Source organism: Asterias amurensis, chromosome 10 (genome assembly GCF_032118995.1).
Source record: "Asterias amurensis chromosome 10, ASM3211899v1".
Classification (NCBI taxonomy): Eukaryota; Metazoa; Echinodermata; class Asteroidea; order Forcipulatida; family Asteriidae; genus Asterias; species Asterias amurensis.
In genome coordinates this window covers 19,118,890-19,134,088 of record NC_092657.1, presented here as the reverse complement: position 1 = coordinate 19,134,088, position 15,199 = coordinate 19,118,890, and the positions used below count along the sequence as shown (strand labels likewise).

Here is a 15,199-nt window from a genome sequence, read left to right as displayed (position 1 = left end):
GCCAAGTAAAACACCAGGTTACCAGTCATGCTGCATTCGATTTGTTTTAGCTGATAGACCGTATTGAATAACCCTTTTTGCCATGAAAAGTCGCCATCTTGTATGGCAAACCGTAAATGAGTATGATAAATAATGCACAAACATACTAGTCTGCGTTTCTTGATCTTTTGACGGTGAAAGACCAAAATTTTAAACGGATTTTTGTAACACATGTTTAAGACTCGGCTGAACAGCTTTTCGATTTAACAAATAAACGCACCAACATGCGATTGTGCGTTTCCTAATCGTTTGACCGTGAATGGGCTTAGAACATTTTCATCCTGAAATACTTTTAGCCACGAGGTGGAGATTGGCGGCGAATTTTGATTTCAGTCTTTACAATACGAGACCCATTCCATTCAGTAGCTCTAATAACTCGTTTGTATGGACCCTTAGTATCACCAGGTTGGATATATTCAGCGTTAAGGTTATTATCTACACCAGGTATACCAGAGCATCTATTAAACCACCATCCTCCTTCACTATTCAGACCTGGGCAGTTTGTTGAGCCTTGGTTAATATCTGCATGATGGTGAATGCTGAAGGCTTGATTGTTGGCAGTCTCAAGAATATTATCTGAAAAACATAATAAAGAACAAATAATCAAAACAAATATTTGATGCTCTTTTAGTTAGACAATTTATAGTTTTTGGTAACCATTTTTTTAAAAGGAATTTCACCCCTATACGGGTTTTCTAGATTATAAGCAGTCTAGGCAGTTTATGGCACCACCATACACTGTTTAATTACGTAACCACTTTGCAGATTTTGCACATGTTCGAGATCGTTTGTGTTGATTTATGTGTGAAGATTAAAGCGGAACGAACAAGTACAACATCAGCGGTTAAACTCATAATTCAGTATTTTAACTAACATTGAGGAACTTACTTCTGCATCCAATGAGTTCAATGCTTACAGCTGGATATCCACCGTTTTCGATTTGTGTGATGCGGATGAAGCGTGCTCTGATTGGCTGCTCCAACAATATGTTCGTAACCGGTGATTGTCCAGTGCTGCCAATGAATGTCTGTAGCACAGGAGATAAATAAACTTTATTAAAGCCAATTTGGTTATTAAAGCATTTGCCTGTATATAAGGTCTCAAAGAAAATCAAAAATGAATTGATCAAAATGTTGCAATATTCCTTGTGCGTGCGAGTTTCTGGGATTACCAATTGTCTTTGTTTAAAGCTAGTTGAGAAACAAGTCCACCATAATAAAAATAGTCAATTTGATGAATCATTTTGTTAATGTAATGACAAAACCATTTACCTGAGGTTCTCCCTGGTGGCTTACGTTGACCCAGGTAACGTTGTCGAGACTGTATTCCACTTGAAATGACGTTTCATTTTCCCCTTGTGCTATGACTCCCTCAACTAGTGTTACTAACAGCAGGTCAATCTGAAGCCGTGGTGATTCGTCGGAAATGATATGGGCTTCATTAAGAAGGCGTTGTCTACATACCCAGCGTACTGTAAAATACAAACATTTGATAGATTGAAGATTTGAATTTAATGCGTTGTGCTCCAGTTCTGTAAAGTGACAGTAAACCTGGATTGTCTTTATAAAAAAAGATTATCTATAACACGATATGCTCAAACTGGGCTCTGGTTCGTGAGTTAAATAAACAAATTTTGTTTTGGTTGATCAATTGAGTTTAAAAATACTTACTACATAAAAAAAAATAAAAAAAAAATGTGTGAACATTATAATTTAAAAGGTCACCAAGCTTTTGATAAATTTCTGATCATCCAGAGCAATTAAAGCAAACACACTTGTCCATACTAAGAGAACAAAACGGAGAGACATTATCGTAAGAACCAATTCTCAGATCGAAAGTCTGTGGGGGAAAACAGTTCCGTTTATTAATCAAATAAGTTGTTATTGCCATTACTTTAAAGAAAGATTACAAAACGTGAATTTACCTTAACTATTATAGAACAATCTTGGTTTTAGAGTTGTAAGGTGCTTCAAAAAGCTGAGCAAACCTGATTCAAATATGTACACTTTAAAATTATAAATTGTAACTTTGTCAATCACTCTTTTAATGTTTAAAATATTGCTGTGTTGGATTTTTTTTTAATGTATATACACAGTTTTCACGATCAGTTCACTGTTATATTTAGACGAATATATAACTTTTTTTAAAGACAATGTGTCTCAGACATCTCGTTAGAACTAACCTTTGCACCCTAGTAGTTCAACACGTATCCACAGAGAGCCATCAGTCTGGTTTAGTATGATGCGGATATAACGAGCAGTGATTGGTGGATGGAACATGCTGGTAGCTACCGAGTCTGCTGCTGTGTTTCTTCGGAGAATCTGTTAAGAAACAAAAACTACAAATTATGATGCTATCCCCATCAAATAGCATGTCACTCACTAGTGAAACAAAAACAATTTAACTTAGCAAAGCAGAATTATCAATACACATTTTGTATTTTGTTTAAATCAGACTTATGGTCTCGAAATCAATTCAACTGTGCATATCACAACAGTTGAATTTATTTCGAGACCATAAGTCTGATTTAAACAAAATACAAAATGTGTAGTTAAAAAGTAGCCATAGAAGCTTAAACTAAACTATCTTTGGCACATCGACATTGTGGTTGTTTACAAACAAGTTGAACAAGATCAATCAAATCCGTTTGAATAGTTTTGCTTGTCAGTTCTTAGAGTCGGACTTAATGAATTTGTGAAACCATTATAAAGCCCCAACTCATCAAGAACACAGGGTGTTATAGTGGGTAAAAATAATGTTTGATACACTTCTCGAATTTGCATGGAAAGTCTGACTCCCTGTCTGATTGAGATGGTGAGTGCATTCCGGGTGTGAGGAGCAAAATGCGAGAATGCGAATTGAAGCAGACTTAAGAAGCTTGACAGGTTGACATAATTAAGTTCCAATAACCTAATCAGTTTACATTAAACATGTATGTTCTTACCTGTGCTGAACCCATAGTATGCCAAGTGTTCTGGTCATCACTGTACTCCAGCCGGTACCCATGACTCACATCTTCATTGATTACCTGGTCAGATCCCTGCAACATCATAATTCCCTCTACTATGACATTACTTTCGAGATCAATCTGTAACCATGGGTTGATGTCATTAGGATCAGGGCACCAGCCATTAGTATTGTTGTTTGCTGATTGAGTGAGTCGTGCATTGCTTGGTTGACAGTTACCATCTTCCCTCTGATGTGTACTTGATGCTGTGACTCTGTAGTCTGGAAGGCTGCCATCTCCCATTCCGAGACGATCCAAACAAAAGAAGCGTTCTGTATCAGTTAAAATAAAAGCAACACAATAATAGGTTAATTGAAGTGCATTTTTTTTTTTTTTATAATGTATTGTTCGAATTCTGGTCACAGTATGGTCTGTTTCGGAAAAAAAACAAGCAAGTGACTTTACCGCCATTCACATGACAAATGTTTTCTCAAATTGAGCTAAGGTTTAAGGTCAAATGTTTAAGGTTAATTGTTTCCACAGTAACGTTGTAAAACAGGCAAAATATATACATGTTCCAATTAATACAGTTAAGCCAGGAGGAAATAAGTACACATTTATGATACTGCAGGGGGAGCTCACTACAAGAAGCCAAACTTATTAGCGTGAGTCAAAAACAGGCACACCCCGAAGCGGTTGTATTTAGCCCTTGAGTTTTGCTATGTATTGTTATTTGCTTAATAAAAATTAACTATACAAATATAAATTAGAATGATCATGTGCATGTAATACATGTTTAATGATACATGTTTGGATAAAGATCAAAAGTATTTGCAGCGATTGTCTATAATAGTGCTAAAATTCTGCCATATTATGGGATCAAGATGAATTCAGTGTTGGCCTAAAATATGAGACGTAGCCCATTAAAATTATTAATCAAAGTTTCAACAAACCAAATTGAAGAAGAATTTATGGTTATGGTTATGGTATAAGTAAAATAATTGTTTGCATGACTTTACCATTACATTCCAGGAGTTCAAAACGCATCCCAAACAATTGCTAGCATACAAACTTACTTGGTAACAAGCAATGGTGAGCTGTATGGTAGTATAAAACATTGCGAGAAACAGCTTTCTTTCTGAAGTAACGAAGTATTCGAGAAAGAAAGCATCTGAAAGTAACAACTGCGTGTGACGATGGTGCTTTCTCTTCCATCATTATCTCGCAACTTCGACGACCAATTAAGCTTAAATGTTCACAGGTTTGTTATTGTGTGCATAAGTTTAGATTACACCAAGTGAGAAGACTGGTCTTTGACAATTGCCAACAGCGTCCAGTGTCTTTAAGGGGAGTGGTGTAGTGCAAAGTGCAAAACATGTTTTTTTTGTCTTCTCTTTTTGTATTTCTTCATTTTGTAATGTGCTTTATTTATACCGTCCTCGACCAACATTTGAGTACAGTTTGAAATGTCTCAATTATGTCAATTAGATCAAAAGGAATGCAGTAGGTTTCCTTTTAAATTTGAGACTTGAGTATAAACAAAAATTCAACAATTCAAATATTAGAAAAATCTTTTTATTGTTTTTGTTGGTTAAAAACAAAAGGGATTGACAAATAAATAAAATAATGTGTACGACTTTACCATTACATCCAATGAGTTCAATACGCAGTCCAGGACGTTTGCCTTGATACCCAGTTGGTATTATGCGGATGTAGCGTGCTCTGATTTCCTCACTAAACATGTTGGTTACTCTTGTATTCCTATCTGTATTTCCGGGGAATTTCTGTGTAAAAAATAATTATGTGATGCCCAATAACAACAGCTATCTCAGAACAGAACAGTTTGATTCCGCCAATGTCATTAGAATCGCAGCTTCCATACACAATATCGATTATGTTTAAGTTGAGATTGTTAAATATGCAGACGCTTACTACAGCAGTGTCCTTTTTGGTAAAACTTGCTGATAAACAGTGTTATAAACAATTGTTTTTTTTTTTACAAAATCTGGTTTAAAAGTTCGTTCCTTTTCCATATGTAAAACAAAATAATTATTGATTATGGAGGAACAGTAAAATTGCCGTTTTAGTGAATCGATGGTCAATAAATAATATATTTTCGTAATCAATTACATATGGTGTCGTTAATACTTATTCAATATTCTGCATTGAACGGTTTTCTGCCATGTATTTATAACGTCATACCTGTGCATTGTCCTTTTCTGCACCTCCTATAAAGCGCATGTCTTGCTCAGTGTCACCGTAAGATACGATGAACTCTGTAACCCAGTACGTGTTGTAGTTGTTACCCTGTGTAACAACACCTTGAATCAATACCGGTTGCTTTAGATCCACTTGGAACCATGCACTGTCTGTGTCATTCAATGTGGGACACCAGCCACCGTACACATCTAGCCGTCCGTAAGTGTTCTTCCTGCAGTACTGGTCATCAGTAGACGATGTCGTTATGCTTCCATCAGGGATGGTACCATCTCCCATTCCAAGCTTCTGCTGACAAACTTCATGGACTGAGAAAATAAACAAATTCATAGTGTTCCATCAAACCAGCCTTTATTGAAAACATTCAGTTTATGCGAATTTTTAAGATGGTCTTGTGAACTTAAGAATTGTTTAATTTTAATTAACTCTTATTAAGACCATGGTTTACTTTAGAAACACGTTTTAATTTGGCTTTATAGTACATGTTCATAATATTAGCTAATGTGTAGTCTAATAATTGTTTACAATAACTTTGAAGAGGAGTGAGGTTGAGTGCAAACATATTCTGACTTTACGACTTTTTACCATTTCTATATTTTTGCAATGTACTTGATTTATACTGTGCTCAACTCATACTCGAGTACAGTTTTGAATGTCTCAATCTTATGACTTCGTGTTCTTGGAGCACGTGGTGAGTGGTCAACAGCATACATCATTAAATTATATCCTTTACCTTTGCAGCCACTGAGCTCAATATCTTAAGTATTCTAGGCTGTTGGTTTGCAGCTGATGCACCGAATTTGTTATGTTCAGTGTTCTGTGCAAGTCTGGCAATAAATTGTTTTCTAGTTGCTTTATAGATGAGATTTATAGACTTACGTTCGAAATCAGTTAGGCGTGTCTCGTTTTAAGGGTCTGTGTACTGTTTTTTAGGACGACACCAAATGTCATCAGATTTACACAGTTTGAAAACAAAAATTGTAGAAAGCTTCCCTTGGTGTTGTTTTAGCATGTACAACGTATTTTCATGACATTGTTTTACTCATTTCTTAAAAATTACAGCACATCAGCAAGTAATATCTTTTATATAAGCTTTCTACTGACATTATCATCAATCTGTGTAAGTTAAATGTAAATGTAAATCGGTAGACTTTGAGTTTTGTGTTACAAAAAGTACCCCAATCCTTTTATAGTGAGATTATGTACAATAAGCCTGACATTTGAAACCGTGGTGATTGATTGAAACAATACCTCTGCAGCCAAGGAGTTCAATGCGTAGGAGTGGGTGGCGGTTCCAGGCTGTTGGTCTGATGCGGATGTACCGTGCTTGAATAGGCTGCTGGAATATATTGGTAACTGGGGTGTTTCCATCAGTGTTGCCAATGAATGTCTGTAAAAATAAATTCAAACCAGAGGTGGAGACACAAATAAATACAAAATGATTATTAACACTTTGGTTACAACTAACGGCTGTACTGCAATATTGGAGTGTTTGTGTTTTTAATGAACATTGGTAAGGGGTGTTTGTATCAGTGTTGCCAACGAATGTCTGTAAAAAAACAGGGGTGGAAACAAATAAAGAAATAAAAATGATAATTAAGCTTTTGGTCATGAATAATAGTTGTATAGCTTAATTGGAGTGTCAATACATGATTACATGTCTGGATGGAAGGTGTCTTTGCCGAGTACTCTTACCTGTGGAGTAGAGGCCTCATTCACATACAGCCATGCAGTGCCATCAATGCTGTATTGTACCTGGTAGTGTGTCGTCCAGTAATAACCGGATGGTCTGCCCTGTGTGATGACGCCCTCAATATGCACAGGCTCTAAACCCATATAAATTTGAAGCCATGAACCTTGTTTTTCAGGTGGTGCCCAACAACCGTTCATATTCAGTCGTGCATTGCTTGGCGGAAACCAGTAATCATTTTGACTAGATGCTGTAATCCTATCATCAGAGATGCTCCCGTCTTCCATTCCTAATTTGTGTCCACAATATCTACCAACTGGAAAGAAAACAACAAAAACAATTCAGCCTTTAGTTATTTTAAGTAACTGTTGAATTAATAATAGCTTCGTTTAGATTTTTTCCCGGAGTCAACTAACAGATTTAATTGTATCAATTTTAGTGTTAAATTGAATGGCGGTTTTAAAACGTTAACATAAAGCAACATAGTAATTAAGAACAGGCCCGTCAAAACGTCGTTTGTGTTTTACAAACAAATATTTTACAATTTGTTCTTTAAAAAAATTACAATAAATGGAGCCTTTAAAATAACCTTGATAGACTATCAATATAATCAGTGGAGCCCTGGTAATAGTATCCACAATATCTGCTAACTAGAAACTGTTGATGAAACTATAATAGTTTTCGTTTGAACTTTTCTCAGTGGTCGACAAACGGTAAATATATTTAGCAAAATTTAATTTTAAATTGAATGGCGGTTTTGAAATGTTAGCATTTAATGCAACATAATAATTAGAGAACATGCCCTTCAAAACATTGCCTATAAAGTTAAAGACAAATGTTTAAGATTTTGTTCAACACTACATTAAATTGAGCCTTGAATATAGCCTTAATCCTAATATAATAAGTGGAGCCTTGGTTATGGTGAATACAAATCACACGTTACACATACCACTTTGTTGTATCCCGGAGTGCTCCAGAAGCAGGGTGTAATCGCCAGGTCCGACGTGAAACTGTTTCTTCAGCAAATGACCGGTCATGTTATCTTCATTGGTTAGGTCCAGACTGATTGTCCAGTTCCCTTCAGCATCAGTCAGCTCATGTAGAATCTCATTACCAAGCCAGAACTCACCATCCATTGACCCAAAGCCTTTCTTGTATTCTGCCCAACTGCGGTTGAAACTGACCGATCCGTCATAGCGTCGCTGGACCACCTTGAAACAAACGTAACATTTTGTTTTGTTAAGATAATTTTTTTCATCGACAGTCAGATTGATCTTCATTTAGCTATTTTGACCAGGTAACTTCAAAATGTAAAAAAAAAAAAATCGGTAAACTGTTCTTTTCTTTTCCTGATAAAATGAAGCTAATTTAAACTATTCGAAAAAGATATAATAGTAAAAATTATATTTAGGGAGGCGTGGGCGAAAGGGCGATCCTTTTTTTCTTAAAGTTATTACAACAAGTGTGGATCAATTTTGTTTTTTAAGAACCGATTTCTGGTAATGCAGCTGGTTTCTGGTTGAATTAAGTCAAATGTAAACAAATATTAAGGGGACGCCATTAGTCTATATTTTCTCATTATAATACACACAATTAAATACTGTTTTCGCAAACACTTAATCATTTGAATACGTAAAATTTTATTTTTTACGTGTGATTTTGTTTTCAACAAACGCTTAAATAGTTAAGGTGTGGTTACAGAGAATTGGTCATACCATTAAAACATTATGTGTGCACAATTCAAACACTATGTGGATCCAGCATGTACAATTCTTTTTATCAGGCCGGCTCGGAGGGTTAAGCACATTATTTCATTTGTTAACAGTTCTGAAAAAAATAATGATTTGTCGTGCTATACAATATCATACAAGTCAGTTCTTAGGATGGTTTGAAGCTGGAGAGAGTTCTTTTTAGTCTGAGGTGCGGTAGAAGAGCATTCCAATTAGATGATCAGAATGTTCAAAGGAACGGTTTACCCAACTGTGTTTATTGGCGTAATGTAACCTTGAGAGCATCAAGCATGCTTGGATACAACTAAAGTTAAATAAGATTTTGCTTCGGAGTTGGCGGACTGTTTAAGATGTCTTTGAATCTACATGAGTGAGATGCATTCCCAAATGAGTGCTGACTTACAATCCTGCCGGTATGGTTCGTCATATCACAAAGCACCTTGATTCCTTCGTTATTCTGGAAGGGATGGATAGTGTATATACCATTGTCTTTGTTACCAGCATCCAACAAAGCCTGACAGTCTGGGGGAATAAACAGAGCGATTTGAAAAAGTTTAAAATAATCGAAACATCTTTCATAGAAAACACGAACTGTGATTATTTTTATTTAAAGTCTTAGTACCCGGCTTTGCTACCTTTTTCGTATTTTATTAAAATGTAGAGAGAAAGATGTTTCCCATTAAAACGTTTTTGTTTTTGTTTTCCCCGACGTGGGCTAGCTCGGTAGCCTAGTGGTAATGCACCTGCTATAGCCGAGCAAGGTCGTGGATGGTAATCCCACCCGAGTCTTTTATATTCAATGAATCTTACCCTGAACATGGCATTCATAATAATCATGTATCTCTTCTTGGTCATCAGTGAAGATTGGTTTGTTAGTGTAGATTGGTTTAGTTTGTCTTTTTGGAGCTATTTTAAACAGCCCTCCTGGTCGGGTTGAGGTACATATACACATATCCTCAAATGGTTGGATCCATCGTAGTTTGTTTTGCCTTATTTGAAATTTTGACCTTAAAATGAGTCGTTAAGACCCCCACATGAAGGTGGTATTTGAATTTTTTTTTTCTCAAAAACTGCCTGGGTATATTTACCTTTCAAAAAATGTTGTTTGGAACCAATATATGCACCAATGAGGATAGGGAGTGCAAAAACAATTGGTGTACTCAAAATGTACCCTTTTCAAGATAATCATACTTTTACACTTCGTTTTGCTATACATTTGTGCATAAGGTCAATATTTATACGTTAATTACATAGGTTTGTAGTATCAACATAAAGTTAAAAATACATTTTATGGATAGATCTATCAAAATGTGAATAAATTTGACACCAATTTTGAAAATATTGATTTTTGACCTTTGTTGACCTTTTTACCCCCAAATTACCTTAAAATACAAAATCAAGCTGGGCATCCACCCTAATCGTCTTCCCGAGCCCATGATCCATACTTCTAGCATGGATGCCAGCCAATAACAAACTATGCCGTTTTTTTTTTTTTTTTTTTTTTTTCTAGAGCACTTTTTAAAGTTTGGCTGGTCTACTATACTTAGAAATGTACATTATTGTTCAACATTGCTCTTGTTCATAAAGTATACACTCCAAACTAATAATTGCATTTTTTTTTCACTCACCCGGTACAAGGGCCTATCCCTATAGGGATCTTTCTCAAAAAGTAGTATATTATAAATTGTCATGCAAAAAAAAAACTTGTTATCCCTTGAATTTGAAAAAACAAAAACTACAATAAAGCGTTGATTATAGATCGCTCAAAAACTAACATAATAATTATGTAAGACACATAGATCCTTGTAAATTGAGTGTATGCCACATGTTGTTCAATAAACCCAAACCAGTTAAACCACTCAACATTTTTTTGATTCCTTTCCTATTTTGCAAACCAGCCTACATGTTCATCCCCAGTGCTTTAACCAAGGACGTTGAGGCTGAGTGAACAACACACGCAGCAACATAAAACGTAGTCCGGTACAGTTGTACAGATTATTCTCACACAACTATTAAAATGTCGATGTGTGTTAGCCCTGTATATACTCAGTATTTTCTAGTGTTCTGTGAAAACAAATCACGGACATTTTACTCGGGTTGGATTCGGACCAACGACTTTTGCAATTCTAGAGCAGTGTCAGGCAAATATAGGGTGTATGGATAAAAACCAATATTCTTTCTCTCCGATGCAAATTTAACATTTGAAACAATACTTTGGGGTGTCATAAAATAATACTGTAAACAGTGATCGTTTTTGTACGGAGCCTAAAAGGGACATTTACAAAAATAAATTTTTTATATATTTTGTGCGCACGAATTCTCTTTCGTGCGCACGACATAAATCTGGATTCAGGAAGCAGCCCGTCTCTTCGCAACGCCGCCATTATCACACAAGTGAAATACCCATGTGACTCACCGAGACCGACCATTGGGGTTTGATGTCAAACCAGTAACTGTTGTTTGGCATTCATAGGAGGAACTAGTTAAGTTTGACATTCGAATATCGACTGTCAAACAAGGACCATTTACTCGTTTGACATCAGACTCATTTCGCCGGCGGGAGGGTCAAATTTAAGGAACACACCCGGCCCATGAGGTTTTACTTTTTAAAGATTATTTGAAAAGTCAATAAATTTAACAAACAAAATCCGTACTTTACTGCTCACAAATAACCAAATTTTGAAGGGTCTAATCTACAAATTCAGACAACATGGGCCTGGCACAACTACATTGAATTTAAAGAGGATGGATGGTGGTAATTCCTTGATCGGGCCCATGAGGTTTTAATTTTTTGTTTTTATTTATTTTACTTTTTGACCAAAAAGTGATGATATTTTTGACCGAAAAGGTATTTGAATGGGAACCAAAGTGTGTTGAATCGGTTTTCAACTAGTGGTTTAAACCTCCCGAGGCCTGGTTCTTTTTAATTTACCTCGACTTCGTCTCGGTATAAAATGATCAAGAACCAGGCCTCGTTGGGATAAAACCACTAGTTGAAACCTATCCACCACACATTGATTCCCTTATTCATAAATACCTTTTCGGCCTAAAACATCATCACTTTTTGGTCAAAAAGTAAATTAAATGCAAAAATGTTAATTGTTAAATGATTTATTTCATCACAACACCCCTCCAGCTATAAAATGATAAAGCCCTCCACCGCCCTCTGGTAAACAACTCCTTATAAGGGAATGTTATGCGCCTCGCGCGTATCGCGTGATGTGACACAACTGTTTCAGCCGTTGCTCTCGACCGATATGAATGAAGAAACTGTCTTATAAGAACAGGTGCAAGGTCGCGTGTCACGCCCATAAATTAACACTTTTTACCGGCCATACACAAAGGTTTATACACACCCACGTGACGCGCTCTCCACCAATATGAATAGCGAAATTGTCTGAGGTATTTATGAATCGAAGATAAAACACCGTTTTCGCACAGTGTGTGTTTTCAGATGCTTAAATTTGGGACCTCAGCTTAGGTCTTGGACTCAAATCAAATATTTAAGTGAGAAATTACCTCTTTCTTAAAAACTACGTTATCTTGTACATTAGTTACAAATGTAAATTTGGAGGCAACCATATGCACTACATAATACAACAGGAAGGAACACCTCAGCAGCAAAAAAAAAAAGATTTTCTTGCAACTCTATTTTACGGAAATTGACAAGTCAATGTTTGTTCCTTCGTGAAAGTTGTCTTATATTGGCTGCATGTACAATTATTGCCCTTCGTGACATGACCCGAAAATGAGTTTACAGGGCAATGTATTGATGGGAGCAGTTATTTTAAGAACAAGAACAATTTGTCAATTTCTAAGTAGGTCCTGGATTGACCTTTACAAAGGTGAAATAACTGGATTTCCCCAGCAGGCTGGGTGAACAACACACAACAACATAAAGCATAGTCTTGTACAATTGTACAGATTATCCTCGAGCCAGATATTTTGGAGCATTTAACCCAAAGAAGATGGAAATGAAACGGCGTTCCATTAGTAGGTATGCCACTTCATTTAGTCGCCGCATTGGGACAGCTGTTCTGCAGCACCCACAATTTATTTGGTCTAATCTCACTCTATTTCGTTTTGATGGCATTCATCTGTCTTAGGTTGGGATGAGCTATTTCGGTGTAATTTACGGGGCTGCATCAATTTACATCACCCCTCCTACAAATTTCCGAAGTACAAGTACAACATTTTGGTGTTGACTTGGTTGGAAGTTGAACCGAAGTGAAGTTCCCGCACATAAGCAGCATAGGGCGACCTGTTGAGCTCCGCCCATTGCAAAAAGACGTCTCGGCAAAACCCTGGAAAAATGTGCAAGGTCATGAAAAGACCAACTGTACTGGGCTTAGCAAGCCCACATAGCATTACTGAACTAGCCAAGGTGGCACCACAACAGTTGTGTGGGTCCACTGAATAATGTATTCTGTGAGTGATAAAATGAATTATTCTCCAACTATATTTAAATACCTCTATTAAAATGTTACCCATACACCAGTATACATTATTTACCTGCCGGGAACTTGTGACCTACAACATACAGGAAACCAGCGTAAGGATGTTTTTCATATAGCACATGACCAAGTGCAATGACGTTAACGGTTTGTGTCCAGCAGTCTTTATCATCATTAAACGATGCAGCTTCACATCCATCAAGTCTTTTACCAGCTTGGAGAGCCAAACCCGACCTATCAAGCAAACAAAAACGTAACATAATAAAGTGCACCCTCCGTTTTATGTTCTGATATTTATTCAATTAATGTGTCAATAACTGCGTATTAAGTGAATGGCCAAAATGATGTCGATATTATTTACTTTTAACCCAACACCTGTGACGCCATGCTATTGTTAAATCACCTGGATACATTATCATATACTGAAAATGAGCAATGGTCAATAAATTGACAAGTGACATATTTTTATCTAATAAAGTTGATACTTTTGGTTTATTCGTTTTCAGTCAGTGACGACACACATACGGAGCCGGCCCCTTCAGACGATGTGGCCTTTGACGTCACTCGAAACCATGATTCGCGCGTATACCACCGGGCAAAACCTTTTTGTTTTGGCAGCCACCTAGAAAGTACACGATTCACGAATATACCGCCGGGCAAGACCTTTTGTTTTGACAGCCAGCTAAAGTAGACGTAAAAATTGAAACGAAGGCCATATCTGTCGTTATGTATGAAAAAAATCGATGCAACTCAAATTTCAAAAAGATAAAATTGTATGTAAAAAAAATTGCTTCAAAAAGACAGAAAACAAGTCACAAAAACACAGCAAATTTTCCCTTTATGAATGTCAGCAACATTCCCCAAGTAGTATTTATGGATAGAGTATTTCATATTCTTCCCGAAAATGTCAAAAACGAGACCGGATCGTAGCTCGTCCAGTCAGGATACAACGCTTTCCACCGTTAATCCAAAACTCCCTTTACCAAAAAATCAACTATTAGACAGCGTGGTTTTCCTGCACGGTGATTGGCTGATGATGACATCATCGACTGATATGGCATCATGCTGTTTTTTCGTTGTATCCTGACTGGACTAGCTACGACGTGTTCTCGCTTTTAACATTTCCGGGAAGAATATGAAATATTCTATCCATATATACCAAATGGGGACTGTTGCCGACAATCATAACGGGAAAGTTTGCCGTGTTTTTGTGACTTATTTTCTTTCTTTTTGAAGCATTTTTTTTTTTTAAGTTGCACTGATTTGTTTTCATACAGAAAGACAGATATAATCTCCATTTGAATGTACTGCTACATTATTTTTGTCAATACTTTTCAGATAAGGCCAAAAAAGACTGAATTTCAGAAGCCCTTTGTCCTAATTATTCATTCAAACCGAGGTCACGCATGAAAAACCACAATCAACACTGCATATAAAACCGGGCAAATAGGCCTATTAACGCATGGGTTGCGGGTAGACTGTACACGTCTTTTTGCCCGGCGAAATATGACGTGTACAGTGTTTTGTCAACAGAGGGCGATTTTGAATGTAAAGGTCACATCGTGTATAGAGACCGATCTAAAGAAGAAAATCATTCTATGATTCAATTCACAATGTCATTTAATTTGTGTCCCCTCATCGGAATTTTGTTGTATTGCTCTTAAACCGTTTTGATGTATAGACTTGCTTTTTTTACGTATATCATTTTTGGTGTGTTTTTCTGTGTTTGTCTTTGCTTGTTTGCCTTTTTAAATTGTTTTGTGTTTTGTATTATCTTCTGTGCTTTTTTATATGCCTCCTCTTGCCTTAATGTATTTTTAGGGTTTTAGGAGACATACGCCTTTTGGCGACAGTTATTTTTTTATACTTTTATGCTCTCCTGGGCACCCCACTGTTGTTTTACTTTGTTTTCTTAAATATTTTTTAATGTATGTATATGTGCTTGTAAATGTGATTGCCCGAATAAATATTATTGTTATTATAACTATCACAATGATCATTCAATTTCATTTGAACCAACCTAGGGGTTGATCAAATGATCAGGCATTTATCTTTATAAAATAATTTGGGTACTTTTTGTGACACAAAACACAATGACCACAGATTTACATTTAAGTTACAC

The 15,199-nt window shown here is 36.3% G+C and overlaps 1 protein-coding gene across 1 annotated transcript in view; it reads right to left on the bottom strand.

The window, feature by feature from the left end:
• Positions 1-331: 331 nt before the first annotated feature.
• Positions 332-15,199, bottom strand: part of LOC139943208 (uncharacterized) — a 154,182-nt gene continuing 139,314 nt past the window's right edge. Inside the window, exons 3-13 of the mRNA XM_071940022.1 lie at positions 9,027-9,145; positions 7,843-8,104; positions 6,899-7,209; positions 6,455-6,593; positions 5,189-5,511; positions 4,629-4,770; positions 2,984-3,318; positions 2,222-2,360; positions 1,311-1,510; positions 928-1,066; positions 332-615 (exon numbers count right to left, since the gene is read on the bottom strand). Coding sequence (XP_071796123.1) covers positions 332-615; positions 928-1,066; positions 1,311-1,510; positions 2,222-2,360; positions 2,984-3,318; positions 4,629-4,770; positions 5,189-5,511; positions 6,455-6,593; positions 6,899-7,209; positions 7,843-8,104; positions 9,027-9,145 — 2,393 coding nt within the window. The remainder of the gene's footprint in view (positions 616-927; positions 1,067-1,310; positions 1,511-2,221; positions 2,361-2,983; positions 3,319-4,628; positions 4,771-5,188; positions 5,512-6,454; positions 6,594-6,898; positions 7,210-7,842; positions 8,105-9,026; positions 9,146-15,199) is intronic.